The sequence below is a fragment of the Onychostoma macrolepis genome, chromosome 04, assembly GCF_012432095.1.
Source record: "Onychostoma macrolepis isolate SWU-2019 chromosome 04, ASM1243209v1, whole genome shotgun sequence".
Classification (NCBI taxonomy): domain Eukaryota; kingdom Metazoa; phylum Chordata; class Actinopteri; order Cypriniformes; family Cyprinidae; genus Onychostoma; species Onychostoma macrolepis.
In genome coordinates, this window is record NC_081158.1 from 29,589,686 (window position 1) to 29,609,329 (window position 19,644).

The window sequence follows — 19,644 nt, forward strand, 5'->3', positions numbered from 1 at the left end:
CCATCTGCGGAGGAAGGGAATGCAAAAAAGAAAAACAAATGTATAATGTTATAAGTGGCTTCATATTAATAGGCTTTGAGGAAACAGCCTGGCCAGGGAAAAAAGAGAACAAAAAACAATAACGTTTCTTTATTTGAATTTACACTTCCCATGCTGTTATGTGTAAAATTTTTTGCAAGATGAAAATTCAACATAACTTGCATTTGCCATTTCCTACATCAGTACTAATATTTTATTTAAATATAAAACTGAATGTGTTAAGTTTTGCAAAAATATAAAGTGAAATGTATAACACAAACCAAGGAGATATGCTTAATACGCATAATTCAATTAAAAATGTACAGTGCCCTCCACTAATATTGGCACCCTTGATAAATATGAGCAAAGGCGGCTGTGAAAATAAATCTGCATTGTTTATCCTTTTTATCTTTCATTCAAAAAATTCACAAAATTCTAACCTATCACTGAAGTAAAAACAATTGAAAGTGGGGAGAACATCTCATGATGAAATAAATGTTTTTCTCCAATCAATGTTGGCCACAACTATTGGCACCCCTAGAAATTCTTATGAGTAAAGTATCTCTGAAGTATATTACCATTCATATTCCGATTTTTTAGCACACCAGGGTGACTAGGAGCATGAAATTGTCCAGCCAGACTTCCTGTTCCACAGGATTATAAATATGAGAAACACAAAGGCCAAATTCCCTTAATCATCCATCACAAGGAGTAAAATCTAAGAATATAGTTCTGATGTGCAGAACAAGATTGTTGAACATCACAAAATAGAAAGTGGCTGTAAGAAAAGAGTTAAAGCATTGAAAATCCCCATTTCCACCATCAGGGTAATAATTAAGAGGTTCCAATAAACTAAAGATGTTAAAACTCTGCCTGGAAGAGGACGTGTGTCTATATCGTCCTAATGCACGATGAGGAGGAGAGTTTGAGTGGCCAAAGACTCTCCAAGGATCACAGCTGGAGAATTGTAGAGATAAGTTGAGTCTTGAGGACAGAAACCTAAAAAAAATATATCAAACATCCCCTATATCACCACATGTTGTTCGGGAGGGTTTCAAGGAAAATTCTCCTCACTCATCCAAAAACAAACTCCAGCATATTCAGTTATCGGACACGACTGGAACTTCAAATAGCACTGGCTTCTATGGTCAGATGAAACTGACAAAAGAGCTTTTTGGCAGCAAACCCACCAGATGAGTTTAGTACAAACAGGGATAAAAAAGTACCCCATGTCCACGGTTAAATATACTGCTGGATCTTTAATGTTGTGGGCATGATTTTCTGCCGGAGGTCCTGGGCATCTTATTCAGATGCACGGCATCATGATTCTGTCAAATACCAACAGATAAAAAATCTAAACCTGACTGCCTCAGTTAGAAATCTTATAATGGGCCATGGTTGGATCTTCCACCAGGACAACAATCCAAAACAAACATCAAAATAAACACAAAAATGGGTCACTGATCACAAAATGAATCTTTTACCATGGCTGTCCCTGTCCTCTGACATGAACCCTACAGAAAATGAGTGAGGTGAGCTGAAGAGAAGAAGCACCAACATGGAGCTGTGAATCTGAAGGATCTGGAGAGATTCTGTATGAAGAAAATGGTCTCTGATTATCAGGTGTTCTCCAAACTCTTCAGGCATCATAGGAGAAAACTCCGAGCTGTTACCCTGGCAAAAGGACGTTGCAATAATTGGGTGCCAATAATTGTGGCCAACATGAAGTAGAGAAAGCATTTATTTCAGAATGAGATTTTCCCCCCACTTTCAATTGTTTTACTTCAATGATACGTTGGAATTTTGTGAATTTTTTGAATGAAAGATAAAAAGGATAAACAATGCAGATTTATTTTCATAGCCGCCTTTACTCATATTTACCAAGGGTGCCAATATTAGTGGAGGGCACTGTATAAATTAATTTTAGCAAAATAACAATTGAAATCTTGCTTACCGTATATGCTTCCTCGTTGATAAAGCACTGAGCACTTACATTAAATACAGTATTTTAGTTTTTGCTTTCATTGTTGGATATCTTTTTAAATAGTATTTTCAAAATGCTTCACGATTCATATGACTAATTATTATCTACTATCTTCTAATAGATGTGCATGCACTTTTTCTGAAGGTCTGTTAACAGTTTCATACTTCATTATTTAATGCCCATCATCTGTAATAAATTACAAAGAAAAAACTATTTTTGTTGCATGGAACATGCTGGAATTTGAAAAGCTCTCTTCATTTGTAAACTTGTGCCAGAAGTTTAAGTTTAACGTCCTGATTGCTCGCAGATTTACTGTTAATTAGCCGCATGGAAGAAGAACAGAATTCCATGCCAGGGCAAACGAGATACACTGGCATCTCTGCAGTGGTCTAACTTGGAGCAAGCTCTAAATAAGCACTTTAGATAAGAGAGTGTGCAACTGACACGCGTTACACAACACCACCTGTCAAAAAACAATTAGATAAGGATACACTGACATTGAGAATGTCAGTTTCTTACATATTTTAGGACAAAATAAGAATTAGCATTGCAAACAAATGTATACTTGAAGAAAACTGCATTCATTTTAACCTGCTGCTGAGGAAAGGAATCAACTTGTGCACAGCAATTTTGTAAATAAACTGAGGAAGGAAACAGCGACCTCTTCAGGCCGTTGAGAGACACTGTCGGCTGGCGTCTCTGCTGTCAGTATTCAGTGGGAGGGTAGACAGCAGCAGCAGCAGCAGCCTCGGAGCTAAAACCAACGTGACAGACTGGATTCTTAATAACACCACCCGATCCAAGAGCAGCACTTCCAGAGAAACCCTAATACTACATATGGAGACTACCAGTTGTCGTTTTTCGACTGCTGCATAAGGATAACGACTCAGCCGGCTCGACAGCAGCGAACGCGGACCGCAGTGGATGTTGTTGCATTGTTCACGTGAAAGGAGGAAAATCGGCGGTGTGCAGCGGATCCGCGTGCAGTCGACCAGAACCGGACTCTGTTGTTGATTTGTCATAATGTTTTATCACGGGATACATCGTTACGCTGGATACCGAATTTAGTAGAGTCATTGCATCACGTTGGATTCACCAGCCCAGTGTTGAACTTGGCCTGTAGAGCAAACAGCACGATGAACGCGTAGCTCTGCTAAACCTATGGAATTTGTATTTTCTGATCATTCGGTTTTCCAGCCGTGATTCTTTTTGTCTTTATAACTATTTGGCGATTACCTCTCTTAAATTACTCGCTCGGTCAACTCAAGCAACTGCAGCTGTCGCTTTGTCTACATCAGATGGGAATGGATATGACGATACGAAAGGTAATCGCTGGCCAGCCTCCTATTTTTTTCATTGCAGCAGAAATTTTATATACCTGGTTATAAACCTCTGCTTGCTTGTTATGGGTTGACAGGCACACAATATTAAATATAAATTGTGTTTTATAGTCTGGTATTTTGCGTCTGTATATTCGAAAGCGCTTCCTGTTCAAAAAACGCTATTAGACGCGCGTGGCATTATTTTAAGAATGAGCTCGATACCAACGTTCGCCGTTACTTGACAACTTTTCAAAAACGTCGCTGATAACTTTTAATCATTTAAACGCGTCCAAAATGCAAAATACGCCAGAGATTGTTTGAGTTTTGTGCTTGTCTTTTGCTGGAGGTTTACAAAAATCCCCCAAATCTCAGCTGGCCACCCCACGTAACCAGGGCGACCCGTCTCGCGACCCCCGCGTGCGCAGTAGACGTGTTCATCTACCATTACACGGGTTTGTTTTGTTGACATTTTGAGGCGCAACATTTTAATTTTTTTTACATTTATGCTTTTGAAACTGAACACCTGTGAAAGCCCAGCAGTCGCACGCACAGAAACCCGAGTTAGCAGAAGGCTTCGAAGTAGCTTACGTTTTCATTTAATGTCAACTTTTGCAGCTGCTTTAAACGTTATACTGAAAATTTAGTGCTGTGTAAAAGTGTCTTTAGTTGAAACATAAGCTAATATGTGTTATTTCTCAGATAAGTGATGCTGTTATTATAATTTTAAAAAATGCTTGTTAGAATGGAGAACAGCTTTTAGTGCTTTTAAACCAGGAAACATAAATTTGAGTGTGCAATTAATATGTTCTTTATATGTCTCTTGTAGTAAACCTGGACCTGGTTTTTGGGTTTTGGAGCCAGGTTTCCTGCACTCTGAAGGTCTGAAGAATATCAAGGCTCTTGCCCTTTTCCCTCTTGCGGTCCCTTATGCCCAATGACGGCTGTCTCCGGGTCACTGCAGGATGGATGAAGTGGATTTGACAGTTTTTGTCTGTCACCATCAGTGCTTGCCTCTCAGTGACTGTGTCTTGTTCTTTTACGTTTATAAAAGAACACCTCCTCTCTTGGGCTCTGGCCCTTTACACTGTAAGAGTAACTGTTAGTAAGGAATACCCCACGGAGGGGGCCTTCCAGCAAACTCCGTGGTTCACGTGAGCTTTTATTTAATTTTTTTCATAGGCTTTTTGTGCCACAGTCAAAAGCAGAAAGAGAAAATTTCCGCAAAAGGTCAAGGTTTACATTTGAGTTTTTTCATAATAATTTATTTATACATTTAATTTTTATTTTTTTTTTCCTGGAGAGATGTCATCGGAAAATCCCAACAAGGTGGTGACCTTCTTGGCCCCTCCACCTCCAAAGAATGTGAACGGCTCCGGTTCGGACTCACTGGTGGGTGAGAAGCTAGACACGGAGGTCAGAAAACGACGCCACACCATGGATAAAGATCTGAAGACGGCTGAGCACAGATTTTTTAGGCGTAGTGTCATCTGTGACTCCAATGCCACAGCCCTCGACTTGCCCAGCAAAGCCTGCATCACCTCGCCTCCGGACTGCGAGCAGTTCATTGTGCCTGTGGTGCTGGGTTCGGCCCCTGACGTTACCATTGACACCCAAGTGGGTGTTTCGGGTGTCATATTGAAAGAACATGCAGAGGATGGAAGAGCTGCTGGGGTTGATGGGATTGTGGAGGTACAGATCCCATCTGTGCAGGATGTGGGTGTGAGGCAGAGTGAGGCCCTTGGGATGGTGGAGAAGGAGCCCAGCGATGTGGGCGACAAAGAGCAGGAGAGCGAAGTAGCAGACAAACGTGAGGAGGAAGAGGAGGAGAAAGGGGCGGCGAGGGCCCGTGCTGAAGCTGAGCAGAGGGAGGCTGAGAAAAAGGTTCAGGAGGATGAAGAAGTGGAGACCAAAGCTGTGGGCACCTCACCCGATGGGCGTTTCCTCAAATTTGACATCGAGATTGGACGCGGCTCATTCAAAACCGTCTACAAGGGCTTGGACACGGAGACTACGGTGGAAGTAGCGTGGTGTGAACTTCAGGTAAGAAACTACCATGTTATCAACTATGTTCACCTTTCATTAGTTGCAGAGGATGTCTATGTTGTTTGATGTGAACTCTTCAAAGTGCTCCTGTGAAACACAACAGAGCGATCAATTCAGAAATGAATGCCAGGTTTACAACAGGAAGTCATGTTGGTGTAACTTGTTTGTGCAGTTTTGTGGTCATGGTTCTTATGGTGCCCCTACAGGATGAGGGTGAAGAACAACTTTGGTGAAGTTGCAGGTTAGGCCCAAAACATACTGTATACGTGTATGTAGGTGATCCTGTCATGCATGGTCTTGTTGTACATGCTTATTCAGATAGTTAGCTGTAAAAATGCCAACATGGTAACCAACTGAGTCAGCAAAGTTCTTTTCAAACCGTTGTTCTGCCATTACAGTAGTTGACCTGAAAGATAAAATGAAGACATTTTATGCACGTACATCCGATAGCACCGCCTGTAGCAATGCTGAGAATGCAAATCACAATTGTATTGTCATATGAATTCCTGATAAAGTCAAACTTGCGTATCAGGAAGTGGTTAAATTCATATTTTTCTTGAATGCAGATGTTAGCTTGATTTATAATGTTCATTCATCAAAATTAGACAGATCGCAAATTTAAACAGTGTAGGCTACATGTTGCATTTTCAGTGCTGCCACAAGGGGCAGTATAGTGTTAGCGCAATTGATCTCAATCTTTTTGACTCAAAGCCTCCTGAATTAATACGTTATTTTTTTTATTCTTGAAGTTATAAGAACTGCATGTTTTTCAATAATGTTTTTATAATATTATTATTATTATTAATACAAATTGTGTTAATAATAATCTATTAATTTAAATAATTTTGAATTATTCTGCGGACTTCTTGTTGAGAACCACTGTATTTGTTTTTTTTGCTGCTTTTGAAATTTTTGCTTTTGACTGTCATGGCAGAGCATGTTAGTTAACATCAATATGTTAACAATAACTTATCCAAGTAATATCAAATCTGATTTATTGGTACAGACACCTTGAATACTGAGGTTTGTTACTTCTAGACCATTTCAAGTGTTCAATTGGACATTGTGTTGATCACATGCTCACATCTACATTTGTGCACTTGCAAAATGTTATTTGCGTTGATTAGCCTGTTACTCTCTTGACAGAGCTATTTTAGTTTTAAATCAAGAGTAGAGTTACATTAGGCCAGAGTTGTCTTTTTTTTTTTTTTTTTTTTTTAAATAACACCTTGACATCTAAATCTGACAAATTGGGTCTTGGCAAGTGAAACTCAGTTGGATCTCATTACATACAGGCTCGAGTGTTTCCTCTAAATATCACAAGACCCTCTGTGTTCGTCCTGGTATCTAGTTTCTACTCAGTATGGACTTTTCTTGGAGCAAGTATAAATGCACACAGATAAAGATGGATTGTTGTCAGTTGCCTGGTGAAGGTCCTTGTGCATAAACTGAAGCGTTATACACACCGGTCAGACTGATATCAGACTGTTTTAGTAATTCCTCCCAAGCACTCATAGATTTAAACCATTACATAAACATGTCAAAGCACATATGGATGAAAGTGTGTAAAATATGCAGTGCGGGTGGGGTGGAAGACTGTGGAATGTAAGAGCGGATGGTGCCAGTGACGTCAGGACGAGGGTTTGAACCGATGTGCATTGGTGGAAGTAGCATTATGAAGTGTGGACACTTGCTAAAAGGGGGATGTGCTCTGCATATGGATCAACTCTTAAGTAATTCAAGGGTCAAAGGGCAAGCAGGAGCAGAGGTCTAGCCAATAGAAACCCCCAGATTGCTTTGACAAAGGGAGGGCGCAGGAAAAGAATCAAGGGGTGAGCAATGCTAGGACATCAGGGAGGGTTGCTTTGTGTCCGCCCCGGCCACTTTCTCTCTCTTTTTCACTCTCTCTCTTTCATTTTCAGGACGCTTTAGTAGTTGTAAAGTTTGAAGTCTTACTGGGCATCAGTAAAAGAGACTTTTCTTGGGTGCAGAAGAGGAAAGAAGATTATCTAGTCAACTTTAATGAGAAATGTAAACTGCTTTATTTCCCAGAGCTGATTCATCTTCCGAGCTTGTTTTTTCTCGCATTTGAGATCACTTGGGAATTAGTTTCTTTCCATGGATTGACTCAAACGTTTCCTCCTATTTGTCTGAAATTCTGATGTTCTCCAGTTCATGCAATTATTACGTATTTAGCAGCAAGTTACTTAGAATTGTGCTATCATTTGTTTGAATAGTGGCTTCAGTTACCCAGCATGCATCAGTAAATCCTTATCACTCTGAATATTTTTATTGGATTAAAAATGTCTCTCTCTTGTCCTCATGGCCTTGGTATGTGTTGAATCATAGATGAGCTAGTAGAATGACAAAGGCCGACATCCCCCCCCAATTCATTCCTCATGGATTCAGGGAGATGCGAGCAAGGGCTGTCCTAATGGGAGCCGAGGCATCCCTTTACGCTTTTGTTTTTCTATTCAGCTGAATTATAATAGTAAAGACATGAAAGGGCGAGCAAGAGCTAAATGTACTGTGAAGAATTCAGTCCCCCCCTCCGTCTTTTCACTTCATTCCCATCTATCTCTCTGCCAAATGTTTTTTTAAAATGCCAAATAGTTACAGAGCTGAAACAAAGCAGGGTGCAGTCATAATATTTTGGATGTGATGTTAATCTTCGCTTAGCAAGCACCACATAGTATTACTCATACTTGGTTAACAAACCCCTGACCCTCAGTATTAAACGTTGGTGTGTAATTTGTCCTGCACAGTTTGTGCTACAAACATTGATGCTTCAAATTGTGTGGCCTGTTAAATGAGAGATTTGGTGATTTGGCTTATACATTTCAGATGATAAAACCTTTGAAAAAAAAAAAGCAAGTACCACTCACATTTTCTTCTTTCTGATCTGTGTATGTTCTCTCATCTTCACTCTAACATTCTCTTACCCATTTTTTTTTTTGTAAAAATTGTAAAGTGTGTGATTTTAGTTCCCTAATGTTGTATAAGCTGGTTAGCATCGACTTCACCACACATCACACGCTTTTAATTTTTTTCTTCATGAGCTTTTCCAGCAGACGTGAGGAATGGAAACCCCTTGCAATTAGTTGTCTAAACACATGCGCACACACTCACACAGGGTCCTATGTCCATACATTTACTCTCTTCACAAATGTATACTCTGATCCAGATGCAAGTTGTTGACTGAGGTTTTGACCCTAAACTATTTAAAACCATGCGGCTGTCGCGCCGTCAGTCTTATCACCATATGCTAGCTGGGAGATAGCACATTGCAGGAATTTGTGCAGGAGGTGCCTAAACACCGGGTCGGTTTAAAAGAGACATACCCCAGAGAGAGTGTCGTCATCTGTGAATAATGCAGAGGATGTTAGGGGAACAGTTGAGGAAGAAATCCAATCCCATGGATCCTAGCCATAGCCGTTTCCCTTTTCATTGTTGCAATCCATTTTTTTTCCAAAGGAGTGAGAAAGACAAAGACAGGAGCAACGCTTCCTTCATTTGCAAGCGCTGATCTCCTTCCTCATTTACAGTACTGGCCCGTGTGTATGTGTGTTTATCCATTGTGTCTTACACGGGCTGGAAGGAAAAAAGATGTCATTGTAAATGGAAATATACTGAGGGCCGTGCCATTGTTAGATGCTATCTGATTGGCATTAAGTTTCACTTGCACTGTTTTATCTCCACTTAATGTGAATCTGATGTTTTTTCCAAGGTAATCTTTTTTTAAACCTCTACAGTTGCACAATGACAGAAAAGTGTATGCAAAGCAGAAAATGTGTGCATTCAACACATACTCTGACAGCTCTTTCCTTAAAGAGATTCTCTTGTCTTTCTTGCCTTCCGCTCAAGTTTGGAGGCTGTTGCGGTTTCACTTCTCACTAGATTCATAATAAATCTATTTCCTACTACTGAGTCTGTCAGTTCCCCTCAGCCTCGCTCCATGTGATAACTTGATATTTGCTCTTTAAAGCATTTTAAACTTTTGTAGCATTTTATTTTTTACTCTTAGTTAATGGCTGTGATGTCAGTACCATGACATTTTTGAATGCAGCTTAATTTCAACAAATGGTTTGAGTAGCGTATCGCAACAAGCAAGTTAGTGTATGCCTGCATAGTAACTCTCTAAAGGACAGGTCCACTGTAAATACTTCACAGGTAACAAAGCAGGTTGTACTCCTTCCAAAAGAATGCGTAATCTCATACAGCTGCTCGTCTGTCTCTGACATTTTTTTTTTTTTTTTTGCCTGCTGAGGCTTGTTGGAGCCCAGTCCTGCAACACTGTGCTCATCTCCTCTTTGAGATCCTGATCTATAGCATGTGATATGGAACACTGTAATTCAAGTTTCAAGACTTGTGAGGAAAATCCGGTTTGATCTCTCGCGGTCTCATCATTGTCTCTCTGTGCTGGTGGTTTTGTAGGTAGCGTAGTGTGTTAAAGGTCACAATGGGAGGGCAATAAATTCCTCACGTTTCATTGCTCATCTCAGCCGCTTGTCCTAACTGCCCCTCATTTTATTCAATAAGCCTCTTAAGATGCTGTTGACACACGCGCATAGTGCTTTTACCATTCAGTCTCGCCCTCAATTATCTTCACCCTACTGACCCCATTTGTTCTAGTTTGTTGTCAGCTGTGCATCATCACCATTTAATGCACATATTTCTAATAGGGATGCTGATCAGTTAAAATTGTTAGTCCAATTACATGTATAACATGCTGATTAGTTAATCTAATTGATTGCAGTTATTGTCAGATTGATTCTGACTGTTCAGAAGGGGGTTCAGTTTTTCATTCTGTGATTTCATTCCAATGACGTAGCATACCCTAAATTTGGAAGCATGTAAACCTTGTATCCTGTATGACGAGCATCTCTGAGGCTGCTCTTGAAGTGGCTTTTTGTAGAGTGGGCTGGTTGGACCCGCAACTCCTCCCAGATTTCAGTGGCTGTTTCGTGTTCACATTCTCTGGATTCTTGTGGCAGGACGTCAGCTTTAAAAGAGGACAAAAAAACGTAAAGGAGGGGGTCATTCGATTGAATGAGGCTCTCTCTAGTATTGTCTGCCTTACCCAACCACAAACCAAGCTGAAAGCTCAGAATAGCTGTACGGATGCAAGATATTTTGGAATTTGATAAGTATAAGAAGTAGGTTGCTTTTTCAGAAGTGCTTGGCTGAAATGGTTAACAGAAAGTCCAGAAGACCTTTTAGCACAGTGTAAAATAGATGTGTGAAATTGAGCTTGCATAGCTTGAAGCATTTGCATTTACATATTTCCATGAAGTACATTTTGGGCCAAGTCTACTTCTCTCTCTTTAAGTAAGAGCTCAGACTTATGAAGTGTATAGTTCAGTTTCATGTGCAGATCATATCATAGGTTGTCTGTAAAAGTAAAGCAAGTTAGGATATGTAGCAGACCTGGCTATAACTGAGTTTGTTCTTTCATCAGACCAATGCGAGTGCTAATTTTCCCAAGAAAGTCTGGAATTTACAGAAAATGCTGTTTTTCCCTCTCTTCTAAATCTCATTACAGGTATGTGATAGTGTTCCACTTAATCCGAAGGAATGCATCTTGTTTGATTGGAACTGCGGCAGGCTGTTTCTGCTAAATGTCAGGGATATTTTAGCACTGTCACACCTTTATAAATGCAGTGCTAGAGGTGTAGCCTGAGCTATATCAACGAGAGCTGGTGTTTATTGGGTTGTCAGGGTCTGTTACGTCATTCCAAGGCTGTGTTAAACCCCCTGTTGTGGGTGGAAAACTAGGACGTCCTCTCCTGCCGGAGGTTGACTTAATTCAGGATGCTCAAGCAAGCTTAGCTCATCCTCTGCAGTAGTACACATCGTTCTGGACACCTCTCAGTGTTGAGAGGTTGTCCATGCAAAAAATAAAAAGCATTCATTCATTCCAGAATCTTGATTTTCTTCCCCCATTTACAAGCTAAAAATAGCCACACCTCATCTGCCGCTGTCGTTCCACTCCATGGTTCGAACTGGAGCAGACAGTTTTGTGTGATGACGTGGGGCAGAGTTGGCCCGAGGGAATGTTTTAGCTCTCATGTTAACTTCAGGAATAAAAAAAAACAAGAAGTGTGGCACAATCTCAGCTGTTGTATCCAGCTGTACATTGACGCTATATGTCGGTCACGGTGACCCTCCCATGTCATTGTATACCGAGTCTCAAATGGCACAGCCAAGATTTGTGGATATTGCACATAGACTTTGACGATCTGGCAAGCTCTATTTTGATTGGTTGAATTATGCAATTTCTTACAGTAAATTCTATAGAAATCCGTTTGGTTGACTGTTGCACACCTCCACTTGATTCTTAGTGTGAAATGATAGTGATTGTTGTTCTATGAATACTATTCTTGTGTATTTCACCTGAAATTGTGAAAAATGTGAATCCATTTCCTTATAAAACTACTTCCTACTAAGTCCCCAATGACCCTTTAACATTCTTTCCCTTGCAGCAGTTTTTCTGTCTTCTGCCTCTCCCTTGTGGAATGTGACAGTCAGGTGGCTGGTTCCTGCCTTGCTGGACGTTCCCATGTGATGGTGACCTGTCTGTGACCCTGCATAGGTTAGTGGGGTTAAGGGAGAGATGAGCACCAGTGGCCGTCCGTCTGACCAAAATTATGTTCCACATATGTAGATAATCCTACTCTTGGTTTTATTGTGTGTATAAATGTGAAGAGGATAGGCAGTCTAAAACATTCAGTGCACATTCATTCCACCTCCAGCTTCATAAATATTGGAGTATAGTGCTCAAATGCTCACTCTGCATAGAAAGCAGTTTTGGATTGTGTAAAAAAAATCCCTTACTACAGCTCCGGTGTTACCTAAAATCTGTTGTCTAAAATAATCTTCCTGGACTCTTGTCCATGTGACATTTTCTCTGCTCTCATTGTCTACTGTACGCCATTGGAACGGACAGCAAAAGACAGAAAGAATGCAAGCTAGTACCACTGGAAAGTATAAAGTGGAAGCCCTGCGCTCTTGTTCTTGTTGGGCTGTCGCCATCGCTGCAAGTTCTTCTGATTCCAGACAGAGCCAGTTGGAATGGCAGTGCCGTGACGCTTCACATGTGATTCTCCCAAGCCGAAGGAATGCAGGCCTGATGCCCTAATCTGGTACGCTTTGCTCGGAGGCTTGTGATTGCAAGAACAAACATATTCACTCCACTTTCAGGCTTAATGGATTTGAGGCAGCCCTGATGATCAGTGAACACCCTGAGCACCATAAAGCTTGTTACGTCATTGACTGAAAGCCTTGTTTCCCAAGATTTCATTATTAACTGTACTTTCTGGTATTCTACAAGTTTTACTTTAGCAGAGTTCTGCATTGTCAACGGCATGCCTATTAATAGACCAACTGTGCTACTTTGAACAACATCTAAGAATTTGGACCTCAGTTGACGAAGCATCTCAATTTTATCTGCAGCTCTCCTGCTTTGTCTGATGTTCTTGTTTTGCTGCTGTCTGTTCTGTCTTTGCATTTGTATCATCAAAAAGGAAAAGGAAGCCTTCAGCTTCCTGTGTGTAAAACATCTGATGAGGAAGCTCACTCTGTGCTGTCAGTGCTTACAAACACTGTGGCTTTTGCCCTAGATGGGTCAGCAATGCTTGCTTCCTTGTTCCGCTTTACTTTCAAGCTCGATGTTCATCCTATGAATCAAACTTTACTACTTTGAACTTGAAGTGCATGGACGTTATCCCACTTCTTGGAGAAAAGGACTGACAAAGATCGAATTGTTGAAAGTCACAGTTTCACTTGGTTGTTAGTAGGTGTTATTACTTGACTGTCATGCCTAACTGTGTTAGGAGGTGTATTATGTGAGCTCCACTCTTTATTGGTAGTTGCCCAAATCTCATCATTATGCATTTGCATAAAGTTGAACTCTACTTGACACATCACCAAAAGGTCTTATGACTAACACATTCAACAAAAGTACTGTCTCAAATGGGTCATTTCAAATGCAAATGATGTTGCCACTAGCTGTAGCACATTTAGTAGTACTTCTTCAGCTATGTAGGGAAGCTGTGCCCGTTGAGGGCATAACATTTTCAACATTCAACATCAGTTGCACATCAGGGGTGATCATAGTGTGCAGGGGTTAAGTAAGAGCACACCATATTAATGGCCTAGAATAGTGTAGAAGTACGGTGTGAAGGAAAAAGATGCAACATAGGTTTACTTTGGTTAATGTTGCTTTTCTCAGTTTAATGGTCCTCAAACCTGCTTACTGTACTCCAGGTATAAAAGTGGATCACGCCTGTCTCCACACAACTTCCTCCTTGCTGAGTTGCAGACACATGCAGGCTGGTTGTGGTGAAATCAATGATTAACTGTTACTTGTTCAGTTTTTCAAAGTTTTCTTTACAAAAGAAGATCCAAGAAGAGCCAAAATTTGCTAGTTATCGCAACTGGTCTCCCCCCTTTTCAAACAATGACCTACTAGTATGCTACCACTGTGGTTCAAAATTACAATAAGCTGTTCTTTTGTGTGGTCTACGTGCATAGTCTTTGTGTAAACAATGAGAACAATCAGTCATAGATAAGGCTCCGACTCTTGGGTCTTTGAGCATGGAGGACCCTTCAGGTGCCAGAGGGCAGGATGGCAAACAACATATAATGAGCTTTAGCTCTCCCTTCTGCTGGTTTCCGTAGACGAAGCGATGAGTCAATTTGATAGGGCTATAGAGGAGGATGTGGTTGAGTTGTGCTTTGGAGTCTCTTGAGAAAGTTAGACTGATAGAAAGGCCTGATTCATCCAGACAACAGACAGGTGTTCACAAGAGCCGATTAATTCAGTGACTCACCTACACCTGCCGTGCCTTGGCTTGCACTTCATGACAGGAGAGTTTGTCGCCTCTGAGTGTACGTGAATGCGGTGTAGCATATTCCCGTCTGCTGGAGGTTTTTTGCACATCAAGATGAATCTAAGCCTTATTAGTCACTGACTCTTCTTACTTTGTTCCTGTTCCTCACTCACACTCATAAACCTCTCTGATTTCAGAGGCAGAAGATGAAGACATTATCCAGGCCCAGCATTCTGGTTGGAAGTTGCAGATTCAGCCCATCTAGAGCAAGCGTCCGAACAGCTTGCTTATCTTAAGTTCTTTGAAGCAGTCATTGTTTATCAGTGTTCCTGTTCAAGGATAAAGGAGGCACTGATGTCTACCCATTGCTTTATCATGCACCCTGCAAGATTTTGTTCCCTCTCTTACTCCTGCTTTGCATTTATTCAGATATTTCTGGGAAATTGAGAAAAAACATCTCAATCCCTGAATGTATCTCTGTAACGCTCACTATCTCTCTCTCGCCCGTTCCTATAAATAACTCTCATGTGGGATAAAGGTGTCAGCAGCGCGTGATTTACATTTTGAGCGCCACTTATTTACCTCTGCTGAACCGTGCTCCGCTCTGCTGAGCGCTCAGTGGTGCTTTCCCTTTACAGGGCCCTAATAAACACCCTGGGCAATGGGCGCTAACTCTGGGCAGTAATCCAAAATACTCTCCTTTCTCTCCACTCTTACTCTCTCTCCTGCATTCTCTTCAGTCCAGCGAGCTAATCTGGGAAAATTACTTGAGGGGTGCTATAGTGCATTAGCGAAAACTCAAGACAGTTTTTTTTACAGACAGTTTTCCAGAGAAACTACTGTCATGACAAAGACACAGTTTGAATTACAAAACGAAAACATTTTTAGCGACTTGGTTGAATAATAACAAATCTGGTTGACGTGCACAGACAAATTGAACTTTATTGCCACCTTGAATATGGAGGTTTCTTGGCAGAAATGGCTATGCATAATCAATAGACTCAGCCTCGGACCGTTGGCTAAACGTCTGATGCATATGGCACACAAAATTGGAAACACTTCAGGAGTTTCAAAGTTGTCATCAGATTGGTTGAATTTCCGGGAGATTTCCGGGAGACGTGTGTGTCGTGTTCTTTAACGTTCCACCTGGAAACAAAGATACCGTGATGCCAAACCCCCTCACGAAAGAAGAAAGCTGTCAAGCGTTTATCAGGATCATCTAAATGTTGGATTTTCAAAAGTATGTGAAATATTTAAATTTCGCGGCATAGAATCTTTAAAATACGTCTGAGAGTTTATTTTTATTCGAGAGTAAATTTACACACCGGTCTGTTATTGTGTTATTATTGAAACGTGACGCTGAACGAAACAAACTGTGATTGGGCATTTGACACGTTGGTAAAAAAGCCTCATGGGCAGGCCTTGGCCAATGAAAGCTGCCATGGATTCAGCCATCAGTCTGATGGTCTGGCTATGCGAGACTACATAATCAATGACATTTTGAAGACTCTTGATGTCTTTTTTTTTTTTTTTTTTTTTTGTAGCTTTTTACTGATAAGATCAAATGGATCAACAAAAAAATACAATACTTTAACTGAAAATGTTAGGCTTCTGTCTTGACTCGTCCCAGCTGTGTAGGAAAGCTGTCATTACATGAAAAGGATCTAAGGAGATTACGAAGGCTTGTCAAAGGGCAGCAGATTTTTCATCAATTCCTTTTTGTGATCCTAGGGATTATGGATATACACATTTCAGTCACACTGACAGAGAATGTTTTTTGTTATGGATTAAATTTAGCTATTGACACTGGGTTTCCGGTGATGCAGCGGGCATCAATTTTAATCATCATTGTTAGGGATTGTTTATATAATCATCAGGAAGCATTTATATAAATAACTGTTAATAGTCTTCATGGTTTTGTTCATAGTTTACAAACTTGCTTTTCTCTCCCATGACTTGCTTTTCTCATCAAAGTAATTGGCACTGCATATTAACTTTCATGCGGTCACGCACTTGTCATCAGTCTAGATTCAGTGCCCAAGAGATGAAGCGATCCACAACATGGCTGCCAGGCAGATGCCTGAACTTTGTGCATCTGGGCCCATTGCTGAGCAATACGTATCTTGTGTGGCTGTGAGGAATGCGCTGTCACATCAAACCTGCTGCTTGCATCAACACACACCTCGCCCCAGCTGAGGGGTTTCTCCTGACCCTCCTCCTTTGCCCATTTGGATGTCTGTCATCTAATCAGACAGACAGAAACTTGAGCCCTCTCCAACCTGTCCGCTTCACTCCACCCCTCCCCACTTGTCCTCCCACCACAGCTGTTAACACGCCACCAGTAATGTCTTCTCTTATAAGTGTCATTCGCCCTTTTCTGATTGAGGAAGTGTAGTTTTCGAAATGATTTCCAGAGCCAAGATATTAGCATGTGTGTGTCTCGTGTCAGATCGCTGCGGAGGTCATCCTCTTCTGTGTAAATTACTCCACCGTTGATGGAAATGTGCTGCCCTTGTGTTCTCGAGAGGTGAAGTTCTCCATCTCGTGAGCATGTTAGGATTGAGGGCCTCACAAGAGTCCCATTGTTCAGAGAGAACAAACTCTCCTGCAAAGATATAATGCATCATATGCAGGGTAGTAACTATTATGGTCAGTTCCCTAGATGTGAAATGTATTTACTGCTGGGAAACCTCTAGGCAGACCTCCCTGCGAATGATTTAAAGACTTTAAAATCTTTTGTTAACATAACATGTTAACAATGCGCTCTGTGATGCACATGGTGAGCATTCACTGCAGCTGCCTGCTTATTACAAATGTATCACAACCCTCTTTGCCAACAATGATAAACAAGCGTGTGTTTTCTGTCGAAGATTTAATTCCTTGCTTTTATTTTATTTTAATGCTTTTATTGTTACTATTATTATTTTACATGAATGGAAATATTCATTTTTTTAAATTTTAAATTCAAGATGTTATCATTTACCCATATGTTGGTTCAAACCTAAATTACTTTTATGTCTATGGAATACAAAATGAGAACTGTTGAACATCTTAAAAGTGCTCCATACAACTTTTGCACTGTTCCAACTGTTCTGAAATTTGTAAATTTAAATAATTTGTCTTCCTAAAAAAACATGTTTTAGACACCAAATCTGCTTCCACACATTTTACTGTGCCATGTCTTAATGGACATTAGTGCAAATGAAATTTGGGAACAATGGCAGAGGGGGAGATTTTAAGTAAATAAAAAATTAAATATCAGTAAATATCATTCTTCACAATTCAAGCTTGTACGGCTTTCTATGACTTGGAATATAGGGCACAAGTTGTGAACTTCTTTTTTTTATGGTACCTTGACATTGTCTGTCTCCTTTCCCCTTAGGTTGTATGAGGAAAATGCACCAGGGACATGTTAAATTTCTTTTGCGTTCCACAGAAAGAAAGTCATGCAGGTTTGCAGTAAGAAGTCATGAGTTTAATTTTTGGAACTCTTTCAAACATGATGGCCTAGTTAATTTCTTTAGAAGTTACAGGCAAAGACCTGTGCATTTTAATTTCCCTTTGTTCATCTTTGTATGTAATGGAGTTATTAGTTGTGCTTTTGAGGGTTAGTCCTGACAGCTAAACTATAGGCTGGTGCAAAACTGGACCACTGGAGCCGATCACACCACACAGAGCGCAATTACAAATGCAGACCATAATCTCAGAAACCCTTTTCTTTGAGTTCAGCCTTAAATACACAGGCTGTAATCTTCAAATCACTCCAAGAAAAATGGGCTTCTCAAACTCACTGGCTCCTACAACCAAATCTCCCAATAAAAAGCACAGTAGGAGAGCTGGTCAGATCACTGCAGTCATTATTCTTTCTCCAGAAAATGTGAGACTCTTCAGAGAACACAGTCTCTGCCTTTTACATAGCAATGAATATATAACTAGAACCACTCTATATGCATGCTCTGACTAGGTAAACCCCTCTCTCTTGAGAAAGAAGATTAGTGGAATGCAGATCATCTAGAAAGGGTCTTTTTTCACAGTGTAAGAGAAACCCGGGGTTTCTGTCTTGTTAATAAAAGCCAGGACACACTAGTAACTTTACCACATGTTTTCTTCTCTCTAACTTTGAGTGATCACACTGCTTGTAATGTGCTTGAAAGCTACAGCTCAACACACTAGTCAGGGGTGACTAGTCAGGAGCCTGATACCTCCAGTTGCCCCCGTCCCTTGGGGTGAATCTGCTCTAAGCAGCACCATGTGTAGATGTATGGCAGATTGCCTTGACTGATTGAACGTATGGGTGAGGGGTAGAAAGGTCTATCGGGTTCCTCATGGCGTCAGCCCTGAGTCAGGCCAAAATGTCTGTGGCTAGGCAAAGGACAGCTAAAGGTCAGGTCTGGGAACCCCATGGGCTTTCACCCCATGCTTCAGCCAAATGGCCTTTTCTCTTTTCAGCCCATATGAAATGCCAAAAGTTTATTTCTTCGAATGGAATTTTTTGTTGTGCGTGAGCTGATTGACTGACTGTAGCTCATTGATATCAGTGTTTGCATTTTTCAACAACTTCTGCAACTGTAATCAGAGGTCTGATGTCCTTCATTACCCAACGTCGCAGATTACACTTATTTAACCACTTGGTCGTGTCTATGGGATTTATAGTCTTTAAAACTGTAATTAATGGAATACGTAATCATTGCAAGCCTTGTTTCTTTATAAGGGATTGTTTCTTTGGCAATCTGCTGGATTCCAGTAGCTATTTCCTGCGGCCAGTGCTTACCTCTGTTATGCAGTCACAGCTGCTTTCATTCTCAGGTGAAATCTTTATCCTAATCATGCTCACTACAGGAAGCTAAATGTTGCATCATTCACTATTTCCTGTATAGCGAATGCCTTATAGTGCACTATATGTGGTGTAAGTGAACAGGAATGAATTCTGAATAGAATAGATAGTTGTAGAATATTTAAGTATGGAAAATAATGATGGTATTAATAGTAATAATAATAATTTGATTTTTTACTATAGATGCATACTTTACCACCTTTGCTTTTTTTCATAGATAGTAAAATTATATAATAATTTTTAGTTTGCCATGTTGCTTCCAATGTTTAAGAAATAATAAGAGAATGTGCGACACCCCATATAATGCACTGTTTAGGAAATAGGGAGCAATTTTGGATGCAGCTAAAGAGTTAGGCTACTCATAGGATCAGAAGGAAGGGGGAGTGGCCATGTTTGAGAGTGACAGCGAGCCTTTCCTGTTGCATCCTGTCCCATAAACACTCATGGTCAATTGCATTTTTACTTAATTGATTTGGATGCCAACGGAGTTTCATTATCAGCTAATTAAACAAGATCTGTATACCCGAGATTCTTGGAATATTAGCACATTTTTTGCATTTTTGTGTAAGAGTGTTGTTTGCTCATACTGCCGGATGTGAATCTGTAACTGCA

General features: G+C 40.5%; 1 protein-coding gene across 18 annotated transcripts in view; it reads left to right on the plus strand.

The window, feature by feature from the left end:
- The first annotated feature begins 2,683 nt into the window (after nt 1-2,683).
- The window catches only part of wnk1b (WNK lysine deficient protein kinase 1b), a 72,355-nt gene continuing 55,394 nt past the window's right edge, over nt 2,684-19,644 (plus strand). For 10 of the 18 annotated variants that reach the window (XM_058773824.1, XM_058773828.1, XM_058773825.1 and 7 more), the window contains exons 1-2: nt 2,685-3,327; nt 4,151-5,364. In XM_058773824.1, coding sequence (XP_058629807.1) covers nt 4,627-5,364 — 738 coding nt within the window. In that variant the 5' untranslated portion in view covers nt 2,685-3,327; nt 4,151-4,626. Of the gene's footprint in view, nt 3,328-4,150; nt 5,365-19,644 lie in introns of all 18 variants that reach the window. The other 8 variants (XM_058773829.1, XM_058773831.1, XM_058773835.1 and 5 more) reach the window with 4 other exon arrangements.